Here is a 14,400-nt window from a genome sequence, read left to right on the forward strand (position 1 = left end):
GCAATACGTATTTGCGAGTCTCATGTCATTACATTTTTGTTAATAGTTAAATAACATTATTAGCTGTTATTGATCTGGATACATTAAAAATATGTCGTCAGAGCTATCGTCGACTAATTATGATTTACAGTTTTCTTCTCGTCGATATTTTATTAATAATTTAGACTCGTATCATGGAGAATACGTGTTGAAAGAAATGTCTAAGGTGTTACAACAAAATGTGGTGGAATCAAACAAACAGTCGTCACAAACGCTACTCGGAGAGGCCGAAGTTATATCACCTCCACCACCAGTACAACCTTATGAAATAATAGGTATGCCGTAGAAAAGTCTTTCAATTATTTAGTAATATTTATTTACGTTTATATTTCCATTTCTTCGCTATGGTGTCGAAACGCGGTGTTGAGTTCTGCCACGCAACACGCGATGTCTCCAGAATTCGGTAGAAAATGGGCAACGGAGTGTTTTAACACAAGGTTTCCTATGTCTACCCTGCTGTGTTCGGGATACAGCGTGAAGCAATTATTTTTTGCATATTTAGTTTTTAAATATTGTCTTTAGAAAGTTTATATATTTTTTAAATTAACCAATATTTATTTTGCTGTATAAATATTTAACAGTTAATTATAGGTTAGCTTTAACGCATTATAGAAAGAACGCAAAAAATATTATATATTAGCTTATCTAAATATTATTCAATGTATATTAATTTTGCATAAAACCTGCTTACACCCAGGTACCGTTACGGACCCCAAGGTTAAATCTTTGGACAACGTCGCCCGTATAGTTTCAAAAGACGACTGTCTGCCCCAAATGCTCGTCTGTGGAACGGTTATATTCGATATAAGCTATGATAGAAACCAGTTAAAAATTGCTATGGACTATGTGAAATGTAAGGATCTTTTTATCAATTATATTATATAAATATGGTAACCTATAAATATTCTCATAGAAATAAATATTTCGCTTACTTAAGGTTAGAGCCAGTATGAATGTCATACTCGATATTGTATGCAGATGGAATTGCAGTAGAAAATGTGAAGGACTTGTTAAGTGTACGACAAATAAAGTGCAAATTTAACACATGTAGCTTTATAGGCATTTGGTTATTTGAAGTAGACAATTCATATTAAAACACTCGGTCGGTTTCTTATACAAGGGTAAATGAACTCGAAAGATTTATTTATGTACTTTATTGTCAATTGTGCCACAAATGGAAATTGTGGACTTAAAGCTACTGAACAAAAGGATAATATTTGACGCCATTGAGTTTACAATGCTTATAATAATATACCAGTAACACTACAGTCCTTTAGAAACACAGTTTTATATTATGGCATTTAGAGAAGTACTGAAGATGCAATATAATGATATTTGATTTTCTAGTATTGAAAGATCTTTTTGAGAAGCAAGAAACGTCGCATGGCGATGACGAAAGCGCAACCATAGAGCGCTACCTGATTCTCATATCAACAGTAATGACTTGGGCCGTTACCAAACCATTAGACCCGGTAAATCTTTACAAACCATTATGTTACGTTACATACCTAGGCTTTATCGATATGTTTTTTTCTTTTTATTTTTTAAAGAATACATTCTTGACATTTAAAGGACCTTTTAGATAGTCACTGTTCTTTATTATGCTAATCTATACTAAGTATAATACATTAATAGTAATTTTGAAACTGATTTATTAGCTGGATAGTTAGAGAACCTAATGTCGAGACACTTTGTGATCTGTTCTTCACCCGTATTTAAGATACTGCCTATTGAATGGCGAAACTTAACGCCGCATTGTCTCCACTATAACGGGGAAATGAAAAAAACGTCCCTGGTGGTTTGAGTGACGAACACTGCGCCGTTCCACTAATATACTAAATGAATCTTATTTATGTTTTATTGTCGTACATAATCACCTCATACAATCATCCCAAAGGATACCCCGGACATGCCTTTTATAGAGACAGATTTTAGGAAAAGAAAACCTCATCCCAACTATAAATTGCATTACGACGTGGAAAACGAGGTTATTGGTATTGCTAGGAAATACAAAACGCACATTAGGTACGTAAAATATTTTCCAACGTTTGTCATGTTTTATTCAAGTCTTACTCATGAAGAACGAGACCGACCTTAATCCGTTACTTTGTCCTTATAAGCTTATTTGTGACGGTTGAAACGACAAATATTTAATGTCAATTGTATTCAATTTGTATAGTTTAGCGTGTTATTAGAATTTTATAGAAATGTATTAAAAAAACAGGCTGTTTCGTTAACATGAATTGAGAATATTAATAATAAAATATAACTAAAAATATATATCTTGACTTAATATAAAATACTATAGGCAGTTCGATCTCTTTTGAGTAAAGTGAACTGTACCTACTAAGATGAAACTACTTCTTGTTGCTCGCAGCCTTTTCATTTTTTATGTCATCATCATAATTTTTTTACCCTCATGATGTAATAATCTCATTGTTTATACATTTCTAGTCAGCCATATTTTTTGCACAATTACACTAGAATACTGTAGTCTGGGTAATACTGTAGTACTGTAGTAGTAAGTAGGCGGCAGTGGCACAGGCAATGACTGTAATCGGGACGATTGTGGGTATAGAATCCACAACCATCGCGCCAGCCAGTAGAAATTAATTATTATAATATTCATATTTTTATTTCTTCACTCTGGTCACAATACTTCGAAAGTGGAAAACGGAATGTCTTAACTCTAGGTTCCCTTTGCCTATCCTGTTATATGCGGGTTACAGAATGATGCTGAAAAAAAAATATGGTAAAAACTATATAAATATAATATTTCCTCCTTATTTATGTCCTGTTATGACAGGGCATTAGTAGTAACGGCCGGAATAACATACGGGGGCCGTGAAGATGTGCTGTTTTATTGGTTTCAAAAAGCATGGGAGTGCGAAAGATTGTTGCCAATACTGGGTCGAGGAGAAAATGTCATTCCTCTCATTAATATCCAGGATCTGTCACAGTTAGTAAAATTCAGTGAACCAGCTTGAATAATAAATAATTTAAAGACAAGTTTCTAATTTCTTTAACATACAATGCAACACAATATGTTTTCATAAGTTATAGGTAGAGTCGTTATATATTAGTCAATTAGTGTATCTTTAGGTACATGTAACCATGTACCTATAAAATTTATGTAGTCTTTCAGTTTGTAAAAGCCTTCAAAATTATATAGACACGAAAGCCGTCGATATAGCGAATAGTTAACCCCGGACATGCCTCGTATAATAAGTCTCTTTCTTATCTTTTCTTATATTATTCAGATTAAGTACTTTTACAGAATTATATATAATCTAGTGATGGATTTTCCGAAAAAGCTGTATATTCTCGCAGTTGAACAGAATGTGACAAAGCAAAGAGAGGTAATTTCCTTATAAGTTACAAATATATTATTATTTATTTCGTATTTAAAAAAATGTCTGTCTGTAGGTCATAAAACCTTTGGGTCGTATCGTTGGATCAGGAATGTTTCAATGTATTCCAGAAGAGGACGCCTTTCTCATACCAGAAATTAATGTTTGTACAAAATACGTTTTTATTCCATATTTCCTCACGTACAATGATAGTAGGTTCGATCTGCACTCGTTTATTTATATTAAAATTAGATAATGCGTGGTTTATGACTTGCAACCCAACAGTGTAAGTAAAATGAACGTAAAGACATGGGATAGGTAATCCTCAAGATAAAAATAAGGAAGATATAATAATCAAAGAATCGTTTCGAAATAGATAAAATAATATTTTTTATATTTGTTATCTATATTGCCTTTGCTTTGCTTAATTATTAAACAGCCCAATCTAATCGAAATTTTAGTATTGGATGTTTAATATGATACATAGAGATATATTAGTACCTAAATTTAAAATAAATAAACTAATGTCCAGCAAAGAATCTTTGATTTGATGACATTAAACCTCTTCATGGAACCAACGTTTATCGTTGAAACAATGGCATTACAATGGACATCTGAGTTAACATTTGCAGAAAATGTTCCAATTCTGATGAAGCAATTTAAGAAAGAAAGGGCGCTAAAAGCTTTTAAGGTGAGTATTCATATCGTTTATCTCTATTATATAAAAAAGCGGAGTAAGATATCTCTAGCCTAGGCTACAATATAAGGAATGCGTAAAGGAAAAATTAAGAGTAACCAGTCGTGGCGCAGGAGCACAAACTGTGACTGTTAACGCCACCAGTTGTGGGTTTGATCCCCACTCGAGGAAGTGAAATATTTATTTAAATGTATATTTCCATTTCTCCGCTCTTGTGTCGGAAATTATGGAAAAGTTGAGAACGGCGTCTTAACTATAACATCTACTTGAATATTTTAAGATCGTTGTATACGGACCTCCACTTGTGGGAAAAACTACAATATGCAAGCTCATTAGCGATGCATACGGACTTCTTTATATTTCACCAGAAAAAGTAACTGAAGATCTGGCAGAAGAATTGGTGAGCAATAAAGTTATTTAAAACATAGAAATATTGTAATATTTAAAATTTTTGTAAATACCAAGTGATCCGTCACTACACGATTATATCGTTTTGGTTAGTTTCCGTACAAAAATAGGTCTTTTTATGAAATCGTCGTAATCAGAAAGCCATCGTAAAAACCACTTAGAATCCGTCGCGTAATTTAAAAAAAAAGAAAATGAAGCGTATTTTGTCAGTGGGAAATGCCTTTACTATGTGAAGAATATAAATATGAGCATGATCCATAATTGCAAGGCATCTCTACTTTATTTACTTATAACAAAACAGACAAAATCTCAAAATTTTAATTCTTCAAAATATTTTTAATTTAAGCTTCATCGAAAGCGCGGCGTTAATTTCCGTCATTTAACACGCAATGATTCCAAAATTATTCGGTGCGTGTGAAACAGACATCAATGCTCTCTACCTGCATTGCAATATGCGGGATACAGCGTGAAGCAAAACAAATTTATTTTATTAATTATTAGTAGCCAACAATATTAAAGTAATTGTTAGGCGTGGCGCATAAGTCATTGGGAAGTAGGTGAGACTTCTCTACTTATGACTATTGGAGAAGAACCTGAAGTTGCTGAAGATGTTGACGATTCATTGGAAGAGGAACAAGAGTTTGCGAGACAGACGCTTGCATTATTGAAGTCTGGAAGGATTATAAGTGAAGAAGAACATTTGTCGTGCGTATTATTCAACTTTGATTTGTGGAATTTTAATTTAGGTAACAAAATTCAAATGCTTTCAAAAACGTATGTTTGTTTAAAAATAATTATAATATATACAATATAATAAAATTTCCTCTGTTGTTACACGGGATGACCCGTACGCTGGCTCTCGTCTTTCCCTAAAAAAAGAAACATTATCATTTTTAAAATAACACAAATATATTATGTATGTGTATAATGTACCTACTTGTAATTCAATACTTAAATTAATTTGTTTTAAATTATAATAGGTAAGAATAATAAAAAATATATACTTTACTCAGCTCTTATATCCAGGTACTTACGAAGAAAACTTTTAAGCCACGAAGCTTTGAACAGAGGATGGGTGCTGGATGGCTTTCCAACAAATTTGGCACAGTGTTCATTACGTAATGTTTTAGGAACATTTTTCTAAAAAAAATAAATAATAATTTTCCTTATTAATATTGAATTTTGTATAAAAATTTTGAACATTATGAGATTTGAGCTTACATTTTTTACGTTATAATAACCTACATTATTTATACATAAAAAGACAAAAATAATCAAAAGATCTGTATTTTTAATTTTGTACCAGTACGTGTATTATCAGTTATACATATATATTTTCTAGAAGTAGATTGTATATTTTTCTTTAACTAGTATTTGAAAAGGGCGAAGAACAAGATTCCGACATAGGTGAAGAAAATGAAGAAGAACAATTTGATGAAGACGTAGATTTATATAGTAGTGTATTGAGAAAATTATTGCCAGGTAATACCATGGTAAAATATATTTAGTAAAAGAAATAAGTAATACTTACTTATTTCTAGTACTAGTATGCCAAAAATAATGGAATATTTTCAGATGTTGTCGTGTCTTTAGACGCTACAGATGATTTTATATGTGAGAAAGCCATGCGACAACCTGAAGGTGATTCTGGTATGAATGAAGAAAATGTATTAAAACGACTTAGGGAATTTAGAGTTGGTGACGCGCGAGATATTACTCCTCTCAACTTTTTTGATGAACTTGACATACACCCTTTAATAGTAAACGTAAAGGATCATGAAGATTATGGCATGAAAAGTGCATATTCCGCAGTCGCTTTAAGAATGGGAAGACCTTGTCGATATGGAAAACTTATGGGTAAATTGGAATAAAAAATTGTGATATATAATTTTTTTAGTTAATTCTCTCGCTCATAATACCTATCAAATTTAGAAGTAATGTTAAGACAATCTGCTTTCCAGTTTCTGCTCGAATTCGTTCATTGCATATTGGCAGAGCTGAACGTTACAAAAGAGTTAAAAGTCTTCCCAGGCCAGAGATTCCCTCGAGTGAGGATCGCACCTACAACCATCGCGTTTACAGTCAGATGCCGTCCGATTATGGTGCGATGTCCTCTGACAATTAAATAAAGTCATTGCCTATAATTAAAAATAGTTTACTATATGTGCAGCTAAAATAGAAGCAGCAGAAAAAGAGGAAAAGTTACAACACGAAACCCTTCGCGCCAGGGAGGAGAAAATCAAAAGAGAGCTGGAAAAAAAGATGCAAGAAGATCGTGAAGACAAGATGGAATACTGGGTAAGACTTGTTTCGCTTCTTTTGATACTTTTATTGCATTGTGTAAGCATTTTGCACCTTTTTATTAATTTCAAATTGTTCAATTTTTTTCTATAATCTTAAAAATTGACAATTTTTATTTTTAGTCTGAATTATATTCTTTAATACGCGAAGAGGAGGAGGCGGCATTAGCGGCGTCTGGAGAACCGATGAGAAATTATCTCGTTACTAATATATTTCCCACTCTCACTAACGCGCTTTTGGAAGTTGCAAAATTACGTCCAGCAGATCCTATAGATTTTCTTGTGAGTTGAGAGATTTCCTTATAAGTTGTTACAAAACACATTTCGTCAGCTTAAAGTGTAAACCTGCTAAATACTTTTGTTGTCCTTATATAAAATGTACGAAACATATTCGAAACTGTTTAAAAAAATCATTTTTTTATTTCATGTGGTATAGAATAGAAATGAATTTTAGAAATTGTAAGAACTTTCTTATAGTGTAGGTATTCTCGTAGATTTTTGTAAAGGCTTTTTGTCTCTTGAGAATTTGCTTACTGGTCTTTTAGCAGCTTTACAGTCTAAGCCGACGATTTCTTGATATAGGTTTGTGATTGTATAGTGTCTTCATTTCTTATTAGGCGGAATATCTATTTAAATTGAATCCAACTGGCAAGATGTTAGAGCCGGGTTACAATCTTCAAGCTGAAAAATTATTAGGAAAAATCAAAATATTAGATGATGCTCTGCAGGATTTAGACATAAAGATAGATCCGTTAATGCCTGCGGACGTCTGTTATGAAGAACCCAGCGACACTAAGAAAAATATTGATAGCATGAGCGCTTTGTGAAATTATTAAATATTAAATAAAACATGAGAAAATCCATGAAAATGGGAAACAAAGCTGTTGTGCATATGCCATGTGATTTGTTACTTTACATGATAAATAATTATAATAAAAACATTCTTTTTCAATATACCTATTGCTACTTTTTTTCACTACAATATTTTATATCGTTAGTAACTAAACAACTTCATAAATAAATATTTATATATATATTTAGGGCAATACGTCTCTAAATTTATATACGAAAACCTCATCGTCCATCTCACTGAGATAGAGGGTCCATTTCTAAAATCTAAAATAGAAAAATATAAAAAAGATATTTCATCAAAAGTTTAATTGTGTAATATTCGTAGGAAATTATTTGTATAAATGAATATTTTTAAAAATAAGGAAAATTAAATATTTGGAAATGCAATATTTGGAAATATTTTTTTGTACACAACTACAAATATTATAATAATTTTGTAAATTGTCACAAACAAACGTAAAGTAAGTCATTAGGTACAATTATAAAGGAGATCGATAATATAGATACAATCTATGCTTGCGTGACACAGAATTGTAAAGTTCTATTCAGTCAGTCGTGTGTTCCACATTTTATAATAAATATGAACCGATATGAGACGAGTAATGAAAGTTCATCCTCAAGTTTTCCAAAAGTATGGAGCCAAAAAAATTGACAAAAATAATAAATGGTTTGAGCAAACCAATGTTCAACCAAAATCTGATGTGGGGCCGCTGTCGTTGCTGGCAGCTAGTCTGCGACATCAAACGACAGAATTTTTCAATAATTCCACCTTACATGGTGTCAGGTACATCGCAGAAAAAGAACGGCCGTTCTGTGAAAAGTGAGTATTTTTTGTCTGTAATCATAGTTGCAAATAGCTGTGAATATCTAAGATTAATAATTTTAATTTCACAGATTCATGTGGTTTAGCTTCACTGCCATTGGTGCTGTTGCCACTTGCATCATTATTGTAAGCTTGTGGGAAAAATTCCAAACAAATCCAACGATCACTGGTAAATATTGCTGCGATATTATGTAAATAGTAAATACTTATATCAGATATCTATTGAATTGATATTTTTATATCCTGTGTTTAGGATTAGACACTGATTTCCACAATTGGGACGTTCCGTTTCCCGCCGTTACCATGTGTGACATAAATCCTGTAGATGAGGACCTTTTACAAGAGTATATTGAAAAGTAAGCTGTTTTTATAGTTGATCTGAATTTCGAGATTTATATTATATAGTTTAAGTATTAAATTATACTAAAAATCTTTTATTGTATTGTAAAAACTATTTACATTTAAGTATCTATAAATTCTTGTCTGCTTATTAACAGGGTTTGGGGAACCGAACCTCCTGCGAGGGCGGATCAGATGCTCCGTTGGTTGGCAACTCTTAGTTATCAGACCATAGCCTCGAGATCTTCTGAATTCGTTACTAATGCTGACCTTGTCGGGAAAAGTCAGGACGATGGTCCAGAACCAGCGCTACAACCTAAACATGCAATTTTTAGCGTAAGATTTGAAATTTATAATCTATTTGATTTTTATAGTATATGTTGTTACTATTAAAATAAAAATTTTGTAATAACAACGTTGATGTGCCTACCTATATTGAATTTATAAAAATCTTTAGGCGATTAGTGAGAATTTTATTTACATTATTTTTCAAGATCGTTAGACATTGTGAAAATTTATTCTACGACTGTGAATGGAAGGGAGATTCTGAAGAGTGTTGTGATTTGTTGACGCCAGTATTCACAGAAATGGGTTTTTGCTATGCGTTCAATTCAAGACACGCTGAAAAAAGTTGGCCTTGGTAAGTCACAGTAAAAATATTTTCCTCAGCTAATTTTTATCACTAAAAAGACTAGATTTTTATATAATTTATTTTCTGTTTAGGCAAACTCAAACTGAACCGTTCTCAGAGGCGTTTATTCACGAAACAGATTCGAAGTGGTCATTTATGTTTAATTCGTTTCGCAACGATACATTGATTGATGTATGTTTATTTACTTTTTTTATAGTGTAAAATTGGCTCGAAATAAATGATTGATTTTTAATTTAGCTATAATTTCTACACACATTTAGGGTACTCCAGCTATTCCAGAAAATCATATTAATCAAACAGTAAAATTCCAGATTTACATACATTCTTCAGAGGAAATGGCCGGCTTAGAGCAAAGTGCCCAGCATTCTTGGGACAGGCGCGTAGAAAAGGTTTCCTTCTCAGTTAAACACACGTATACAACAGAGGACGCCCGCCAGCTCTCAGTCCGTCAGAGACGATGTGTGTTTGCTGATGAACAAGTATTGGAGACGTCTAATATCTATACTTATTCGGCATGTATGCGACAATGCCGTATGCAGAGATGTCGGTCGTTTTGTAAATGTGTCCCACATTTTTATCCGCCCATCAGTACGTAATTATTTTAATTTAACCTTAATAAATTTTTGTGTTATTTTTTGTTTGTGTATTTATATTAGGTTCTTGACAATGGATAAAGACCAGTCGTGGCGCAGGGGCACAAAGTGTGTCTGTAAAATCGACTGTGGGTTCGATTGCCACTCTACACGCAATGCCCCCAGAATTCGGCCGAAAGTGAGGAATGGAGTGTCTTAACACTACTTCCCCTGCTTAAAATTAAAAATGAATAAAATAAAAAATATAAAAAATTTAAAATGAATTACTACAGCTATCACATCCAGCTGCATTTCCTTGTGCCAAAGATGGTGAATATCTATTATTGCATTGTTGTATGTATTGTTAGCTTCGCGTTTTATTCTTCTCATAGCTTGGTTGGTAGACTAGTGACCAGACACTCCGCTCTCCGTAACCATCGCCTTTACAGTTAGACCCAGTCTTACTGCACCACATAGGGTTCATTTTAAAAATAAAATAAAATATAGAAAATATTTATTTTCATAGATGTAAATGTATAATAAATAACTTTAGAGTAATTGATACACCTCATATTTTTTATAAATATACATATGTGTTTTGATTAAACAGAAGGCTACAGATATTGTACAGTAAGGGAACTAGAATGCATAGCGAAACACATGGCCGCTATAACAGACATTACGCGTTGTTCTTGCGAATTGGGATGCTCCCACACGGTGTATGAAGTAGAAAAACTCACGGACATTGAGTGGGTATTACGAAGGCATTGTTTATTCTTTGAACAATGATTTTTTAGCTAATTAATATTATGATTACGTTTCTAGTACAAGCAAGGGACCAGCGGCGACCAATTCTTTGGAAACCGAATTTGTATCATGGCCCATGGTTCGATATAAACGAGAAGTGCTTTTCGGTTGGGTAGATTTACTGGGTAATTATTTTAATAACCGAATAAATTCATATAATTTACATCGCTTCTACTAATGTTATTATATTATTGTAATAATTTTATAAATCAATGCTCATATTATTACATGACATTAGAAAATCGACAGTGTCTGCCGAAATCTAATTATAAAGTAAATAATATTTTCAGTTAGAATTTTTTTATACCGATGTCTAAGTAATATATAAATTTATTTTCTAGTATCCTTCGGTGGTATCGCAGGTTTGTTTCTGGGTTTCTCTTTGCTATCGGGAGTGGAGCTGATATACTATTTCACACTACGCACGTGTTGCTCCGCCATTAGAGACAAGGATATGTTGATACAAGAGCGCGCCGAACGCCTCTCGCGACCAAAACCGCTGCATGATTTGAGCTTAGTACCTTGGTAATCTTTGTATTTTTTACAATTGTATTATTAAGTATATATATAATTATTTTGCATTGGTCAATAAGAGACGCCAGTATATATTCTATGAATGATTCCATCTCCATTTTTAATTACTTATTTTCATTTTCTTGCTTACCCTTCATACATATTCATGGATGTTGAATTTTGGAACATTTGCTTCTCAAATTAGAGTAACGTTTATTAAATTAATATAACGTTTATACAGAAACGTTATACTAGAAGTTTCAACAAAAATATGTTTGTCTGTGGTAGATATATTTTTAATATTATAATTCCAGGTGGAGACAGCCTCCGATAAGTCCAACCGAGTTGCCTATAAAACTGAAAGTCAAAGATGTACAGCCACCACAGTATTCTCCGCCGCCAGGGTACACTGAGTACTTACCGTAGATATTTTAAATACATCAATTATCACATTAAAATAATATAATCTTATTGTAATCTTTGATTAAAAAAAATTAGGAAATATTATAATTAAATTTATATTTGTAAAAATATTTTAATATATTACTAGCACTTGTATATTTAAATCCAATATTTAGCTATCTAAATAGAAAGATGAATAAAAGCCACAATGAAATTTAAAAGTTTTATTTTATTCCTTGTTTGGTCACATCCATCTAAAAACGTCTGAAATACATCAGATAAAATTGTATCGAACTACATTATAATGACAAAACAGTCAACAAGTTCCAAATATTCGAGAAATATAAACGCAATAACAAGAGTCGAAAACGATCACAATAATGCAGTTCAATTAAGTAAATTTCAGAATTATGTTATACATTTAAATTTTTTTTGCACAAGTTGCTAAGCAACTAAGATAAAACATCTAAGTACTATACGTTTAGGAATGAAGCATAGCCATTAAATACTAAATTGAGGCCAGTGGCGCATAAATGGTCCAAATGTAAGCTATGATATAAAATATATTATAACAGAAATACCAAAAAGTTTTAATCTATCTATTAAAGAATTCTGTAAGTTGTTGGAATAAACAATCACATCTAATGGCTGTGGTAATATAATAAATTGTAAATCTTCGTAGAGGCCTATTGTTTATATTTTAGGGTTATCTCTGCCTACTAGAAGCTGTCCATAAATTACGTCATATGAATTTTATGATTTTGACTTTTCCCCATCCTTGTGACGTGTGACGTAATTTATGGATCATAACGTGTGAGATAATTTATGGATCGCCTCTATGCTATACGCGGGTCACAGCGGGACACTGAAATAATTCTATAACATGATTGAATGCATGTAGACCATTTTGCGTCCAAGACCTCAGTAAAGCTGTTGCATATGCAACATATTGGACTCATTGCATCAAACTCGATTAACACACTACACACATACTCATAAAAAAATAATGAAATTGATTTTAAAGTTTAAGTACACGGATTGTGGAGAAATGAGTAGATTATTGTTTTGCTGGGGGCACATTTAATATCGAAATCATTATTTATTTCCCTTCAACTGCATTCAAATTATTTATAACAAAATAATTAGTTTAATAATGTATTACACTTTTCATGTAAGTTTTAATCTTATATTTAACCATACCGGAATTTTTACATGAGACATCTACAATACACCACATTTTAATGTAAATGTTTCAAAAACATTATCATTACTTAAACTGTAAAAAGAAACATTGAAAACAATTTCTAACGTAGTAAAATTGTTAATCTCGCACGCAAATAGTAATTGATTGTAGCAAAAAAAAAAAAAAAACTATTTACATTTACTAATACTATTGTGCTTTAAATCATTGGTGCCTTTCAATAAATTCACCTACACTCAAAATTAATTGCATATTAAGCTATACTTTAGCTACTAATCACAAATGAAGCAATTAAAAATAAAAATATGAAATATAAATAAGTACTACGCGTAAAGCACGACAGCAATAATATGTACCTACAAAGATAAATAAATATATAATAAAATAATTTAAAAAGAATTTCATACATAACGCAACAAATTATATTTGCTTTAATTATAATAAAAGTATAACGTTTAATCGAATACTATTAAAGGTAACATTCTTTTTAGAGTTGTTTTATAAAATGATAAATGGCTGTCATATCAAATATAAGAGAGACCGCTTGTGTCTTTTTTTTATAAGAAATTTACGCTTATATGCAGGGATGTTACGTAATTGTACCGGAATCCGATATAAAAGTTTGATATAATTTAAAATATGGCTTGTCGAGCCGAGACACTTATACAGAGTGGAATTGTCAGCACCACTTTAAATGAAACCACTAACTTAACGACTCTATAAAAGTAAAATATAAATCAGACAAAAAATAATTCCCAAAAATGAAAAAGTTATTTTTTCAAACAAAATAAATTATAAAATTATCGTTTTAAAATAAACTTTAGCCACACCAATATTATATTTTTCTTATAAATCCAGATTTGAAATATTACATCCGTAACATCCCTACAAGTTCAATCGAAATTTTAAGTACAAGCACTTAGTTCTTAAATAAGTACATTTTCGAAGCTACTTTGTTCTACAAAGAGTGTAATTTAAGCATTAAATTATATTTTAGTAATAAAAAAAATATTACCGTGATTAGTGAGGAGGAAAACAACACAGCCTTTAGGGACCTCTCTACACAATTACATTGTAATATTTTTTGATATAGTGTAAACTCCATATAACTCCACTCAAAGGACTAAGCATTTAAAGGTGTTATTGAAAATTGTCGAAAAACGTAGAGTAAAAAATCAATATTATTTTTCTATTATAATACTATTTTAAATCAAGAGTTGGTAGCTAAATCAGGTTATGTTACATGGAGGTTACATTATAAATGTATTTATATTAAAGACTTAAATAACTACACATAGGACAGAATTCAGACCATTTATGTCTGCTTATATTTGGCATTTGAAAATAATTGCTTTTTAATAAAAGAAGATAGGTTTAGTTTCTAATGTTTACCCTTATATATATTAAATATATGGATAATAATTTAATGATTATTATACCATACA

The 14,400-nt window shown here is 31.5% G+C and overlaps 2 protein-coding genes across 2 annotated transcripts; both read left to right on the forward strand.

Moving 5' to 3' along the window:
• Nucleotides 1–88: 88 nt before the first annotated feature.
• Nucleotides 89–7,750, forward strand: LOC146532702 (adenylate kinase 7-like). The gene is made up of 16 exons (XM_085196749.1): nucleotides 89–314; nucleotides 737–892; nucleotides 1,387–1,511; nucleotides 1,937–2,064; nucleotides 2,846–2,998; nucleotides 3,317–3,398; nucleotides 3,466–3,552; nucleotides 3,922–4,080; nucleotides 4,367–4,486; nucleotides 5,024–5,199; nucleotides 5,521–5,612; nucleotides 5,866–5,976; nucleotides 6,070–6,351; nucleotides 6,665–6,792; nucleotides 6,918–7,076; nucleotides 7,412–7,750. Exons 1-16 carry the CDS (start codon nucleotides 92–94, stop codon nucleotides 7,619–7,621), a joined length of 2,391 nt encoding a protein of 796 aa, XP_085052875.1. The 5' UTR covers nucleotides 89–91; the 3' UTR covers nucleotides 7,622–7,750.
• Nucleotides 7,751–8,105: 355 nt separating this feature from the next.
• Nucleotides 8,106–11,968, forward strand: ppk23 (amiloride-sensitive sodium channel pickpocket 23). Its single transcript, XM_085196748.1, has 11 exons — nucleotides 8,106–8,466; nucleotides 8,541–8,638; nucleotides 8,723–8,825; nucleotides 8,967–9,144; nucleotides 9,303–9,448; nucleotides 9,532–9,631; nucleotides 9,772–10,048; nucleotides 10,643–10,781; nucleotides 10,858–10,964; nucleotides 11,181–11,364; nucleotides 11,667–11,968. The coding sequence occupies exons 1-11, from the start codon at nucleotides 8,237–8,239 to the stop codon at nucleotides 11,776–11,778; spliced, it is 1,674 nt and encodes a 557-aa protein (XP_085052874.1). The 5' UTR covers nucleotides 8,106–8,236; the 3' UTR covers nucleotides 11,779–11,968.
• Nucleotides 11,969–14,400: the final 2,432 nt, after the last annotated feature.

The sequence above is a fragment of the Heliconius melpomene genome, chromosome 13 (genome assembly GCF_056956725.1).
Source record: "Heliconius melpomene rosina isolate 202511_hmr_F chromosome 13, ASM5695672v1, whole genome shotgun sequence".
NCBI classification, from domain to species: domain Eukaryota; kingdom Metazoa; phylum Arthropoda; class Insecta; order Lepidoptera; family Nymphalidae; genus Heliconius; species Heliconius melpomene.

What these genes read in the sequence shown, in the direction of transcription:
- LOC146532702 (XM_085196749.1), top strand. Translation starts at nt 92, where the DNA reads ATGTCGTCAGAGCTATCGTCGACTAATTATGATTTACAGTTTTCTTCT. An exon ending in TGCTATGGACTATGTGAAAT is followed by an intron (nt 893 to 1,386) that starts GTAAGGATCTTT and finishes TTGATTTTCTAG; the next exon opens with TATTGAAAGATCTTTTTGAG. An exon ending in TCGATATGGAAAACTTATGG is followed by an intron (nt 6,352 to 6,664) that starts GTAAATTGGAAT and finishes CTATATGTGCAG; the next exon opens with CTAAAATAGAAGCAGCAGAA.
- ppk23 (XM_085196748.1), top strand. Translation starts at nt 8,237, where the DNA reads ATGAGACGAGTAATGAAAGTTCATCCTCAAGTTTTCCAAAAGTATGGA. An exon ending in CTAAACATGCAATTTTTAGC is followed by an intron (nt 9,145 to 9,302) that starts GTAAGATTTGAA and finishes TTATTTTTCAAG; the next exon opens with ATCGTTAGACATTGTGAAAA. An exon ending in ACATTTTTATCCGCCCATCA is followed by an intron (nt 10,049 to 10,642) that starts GTACGTAATTAT and finishes TTGATTAAACAG; the next exon opens with AAGGCTACAGATATTGTACA.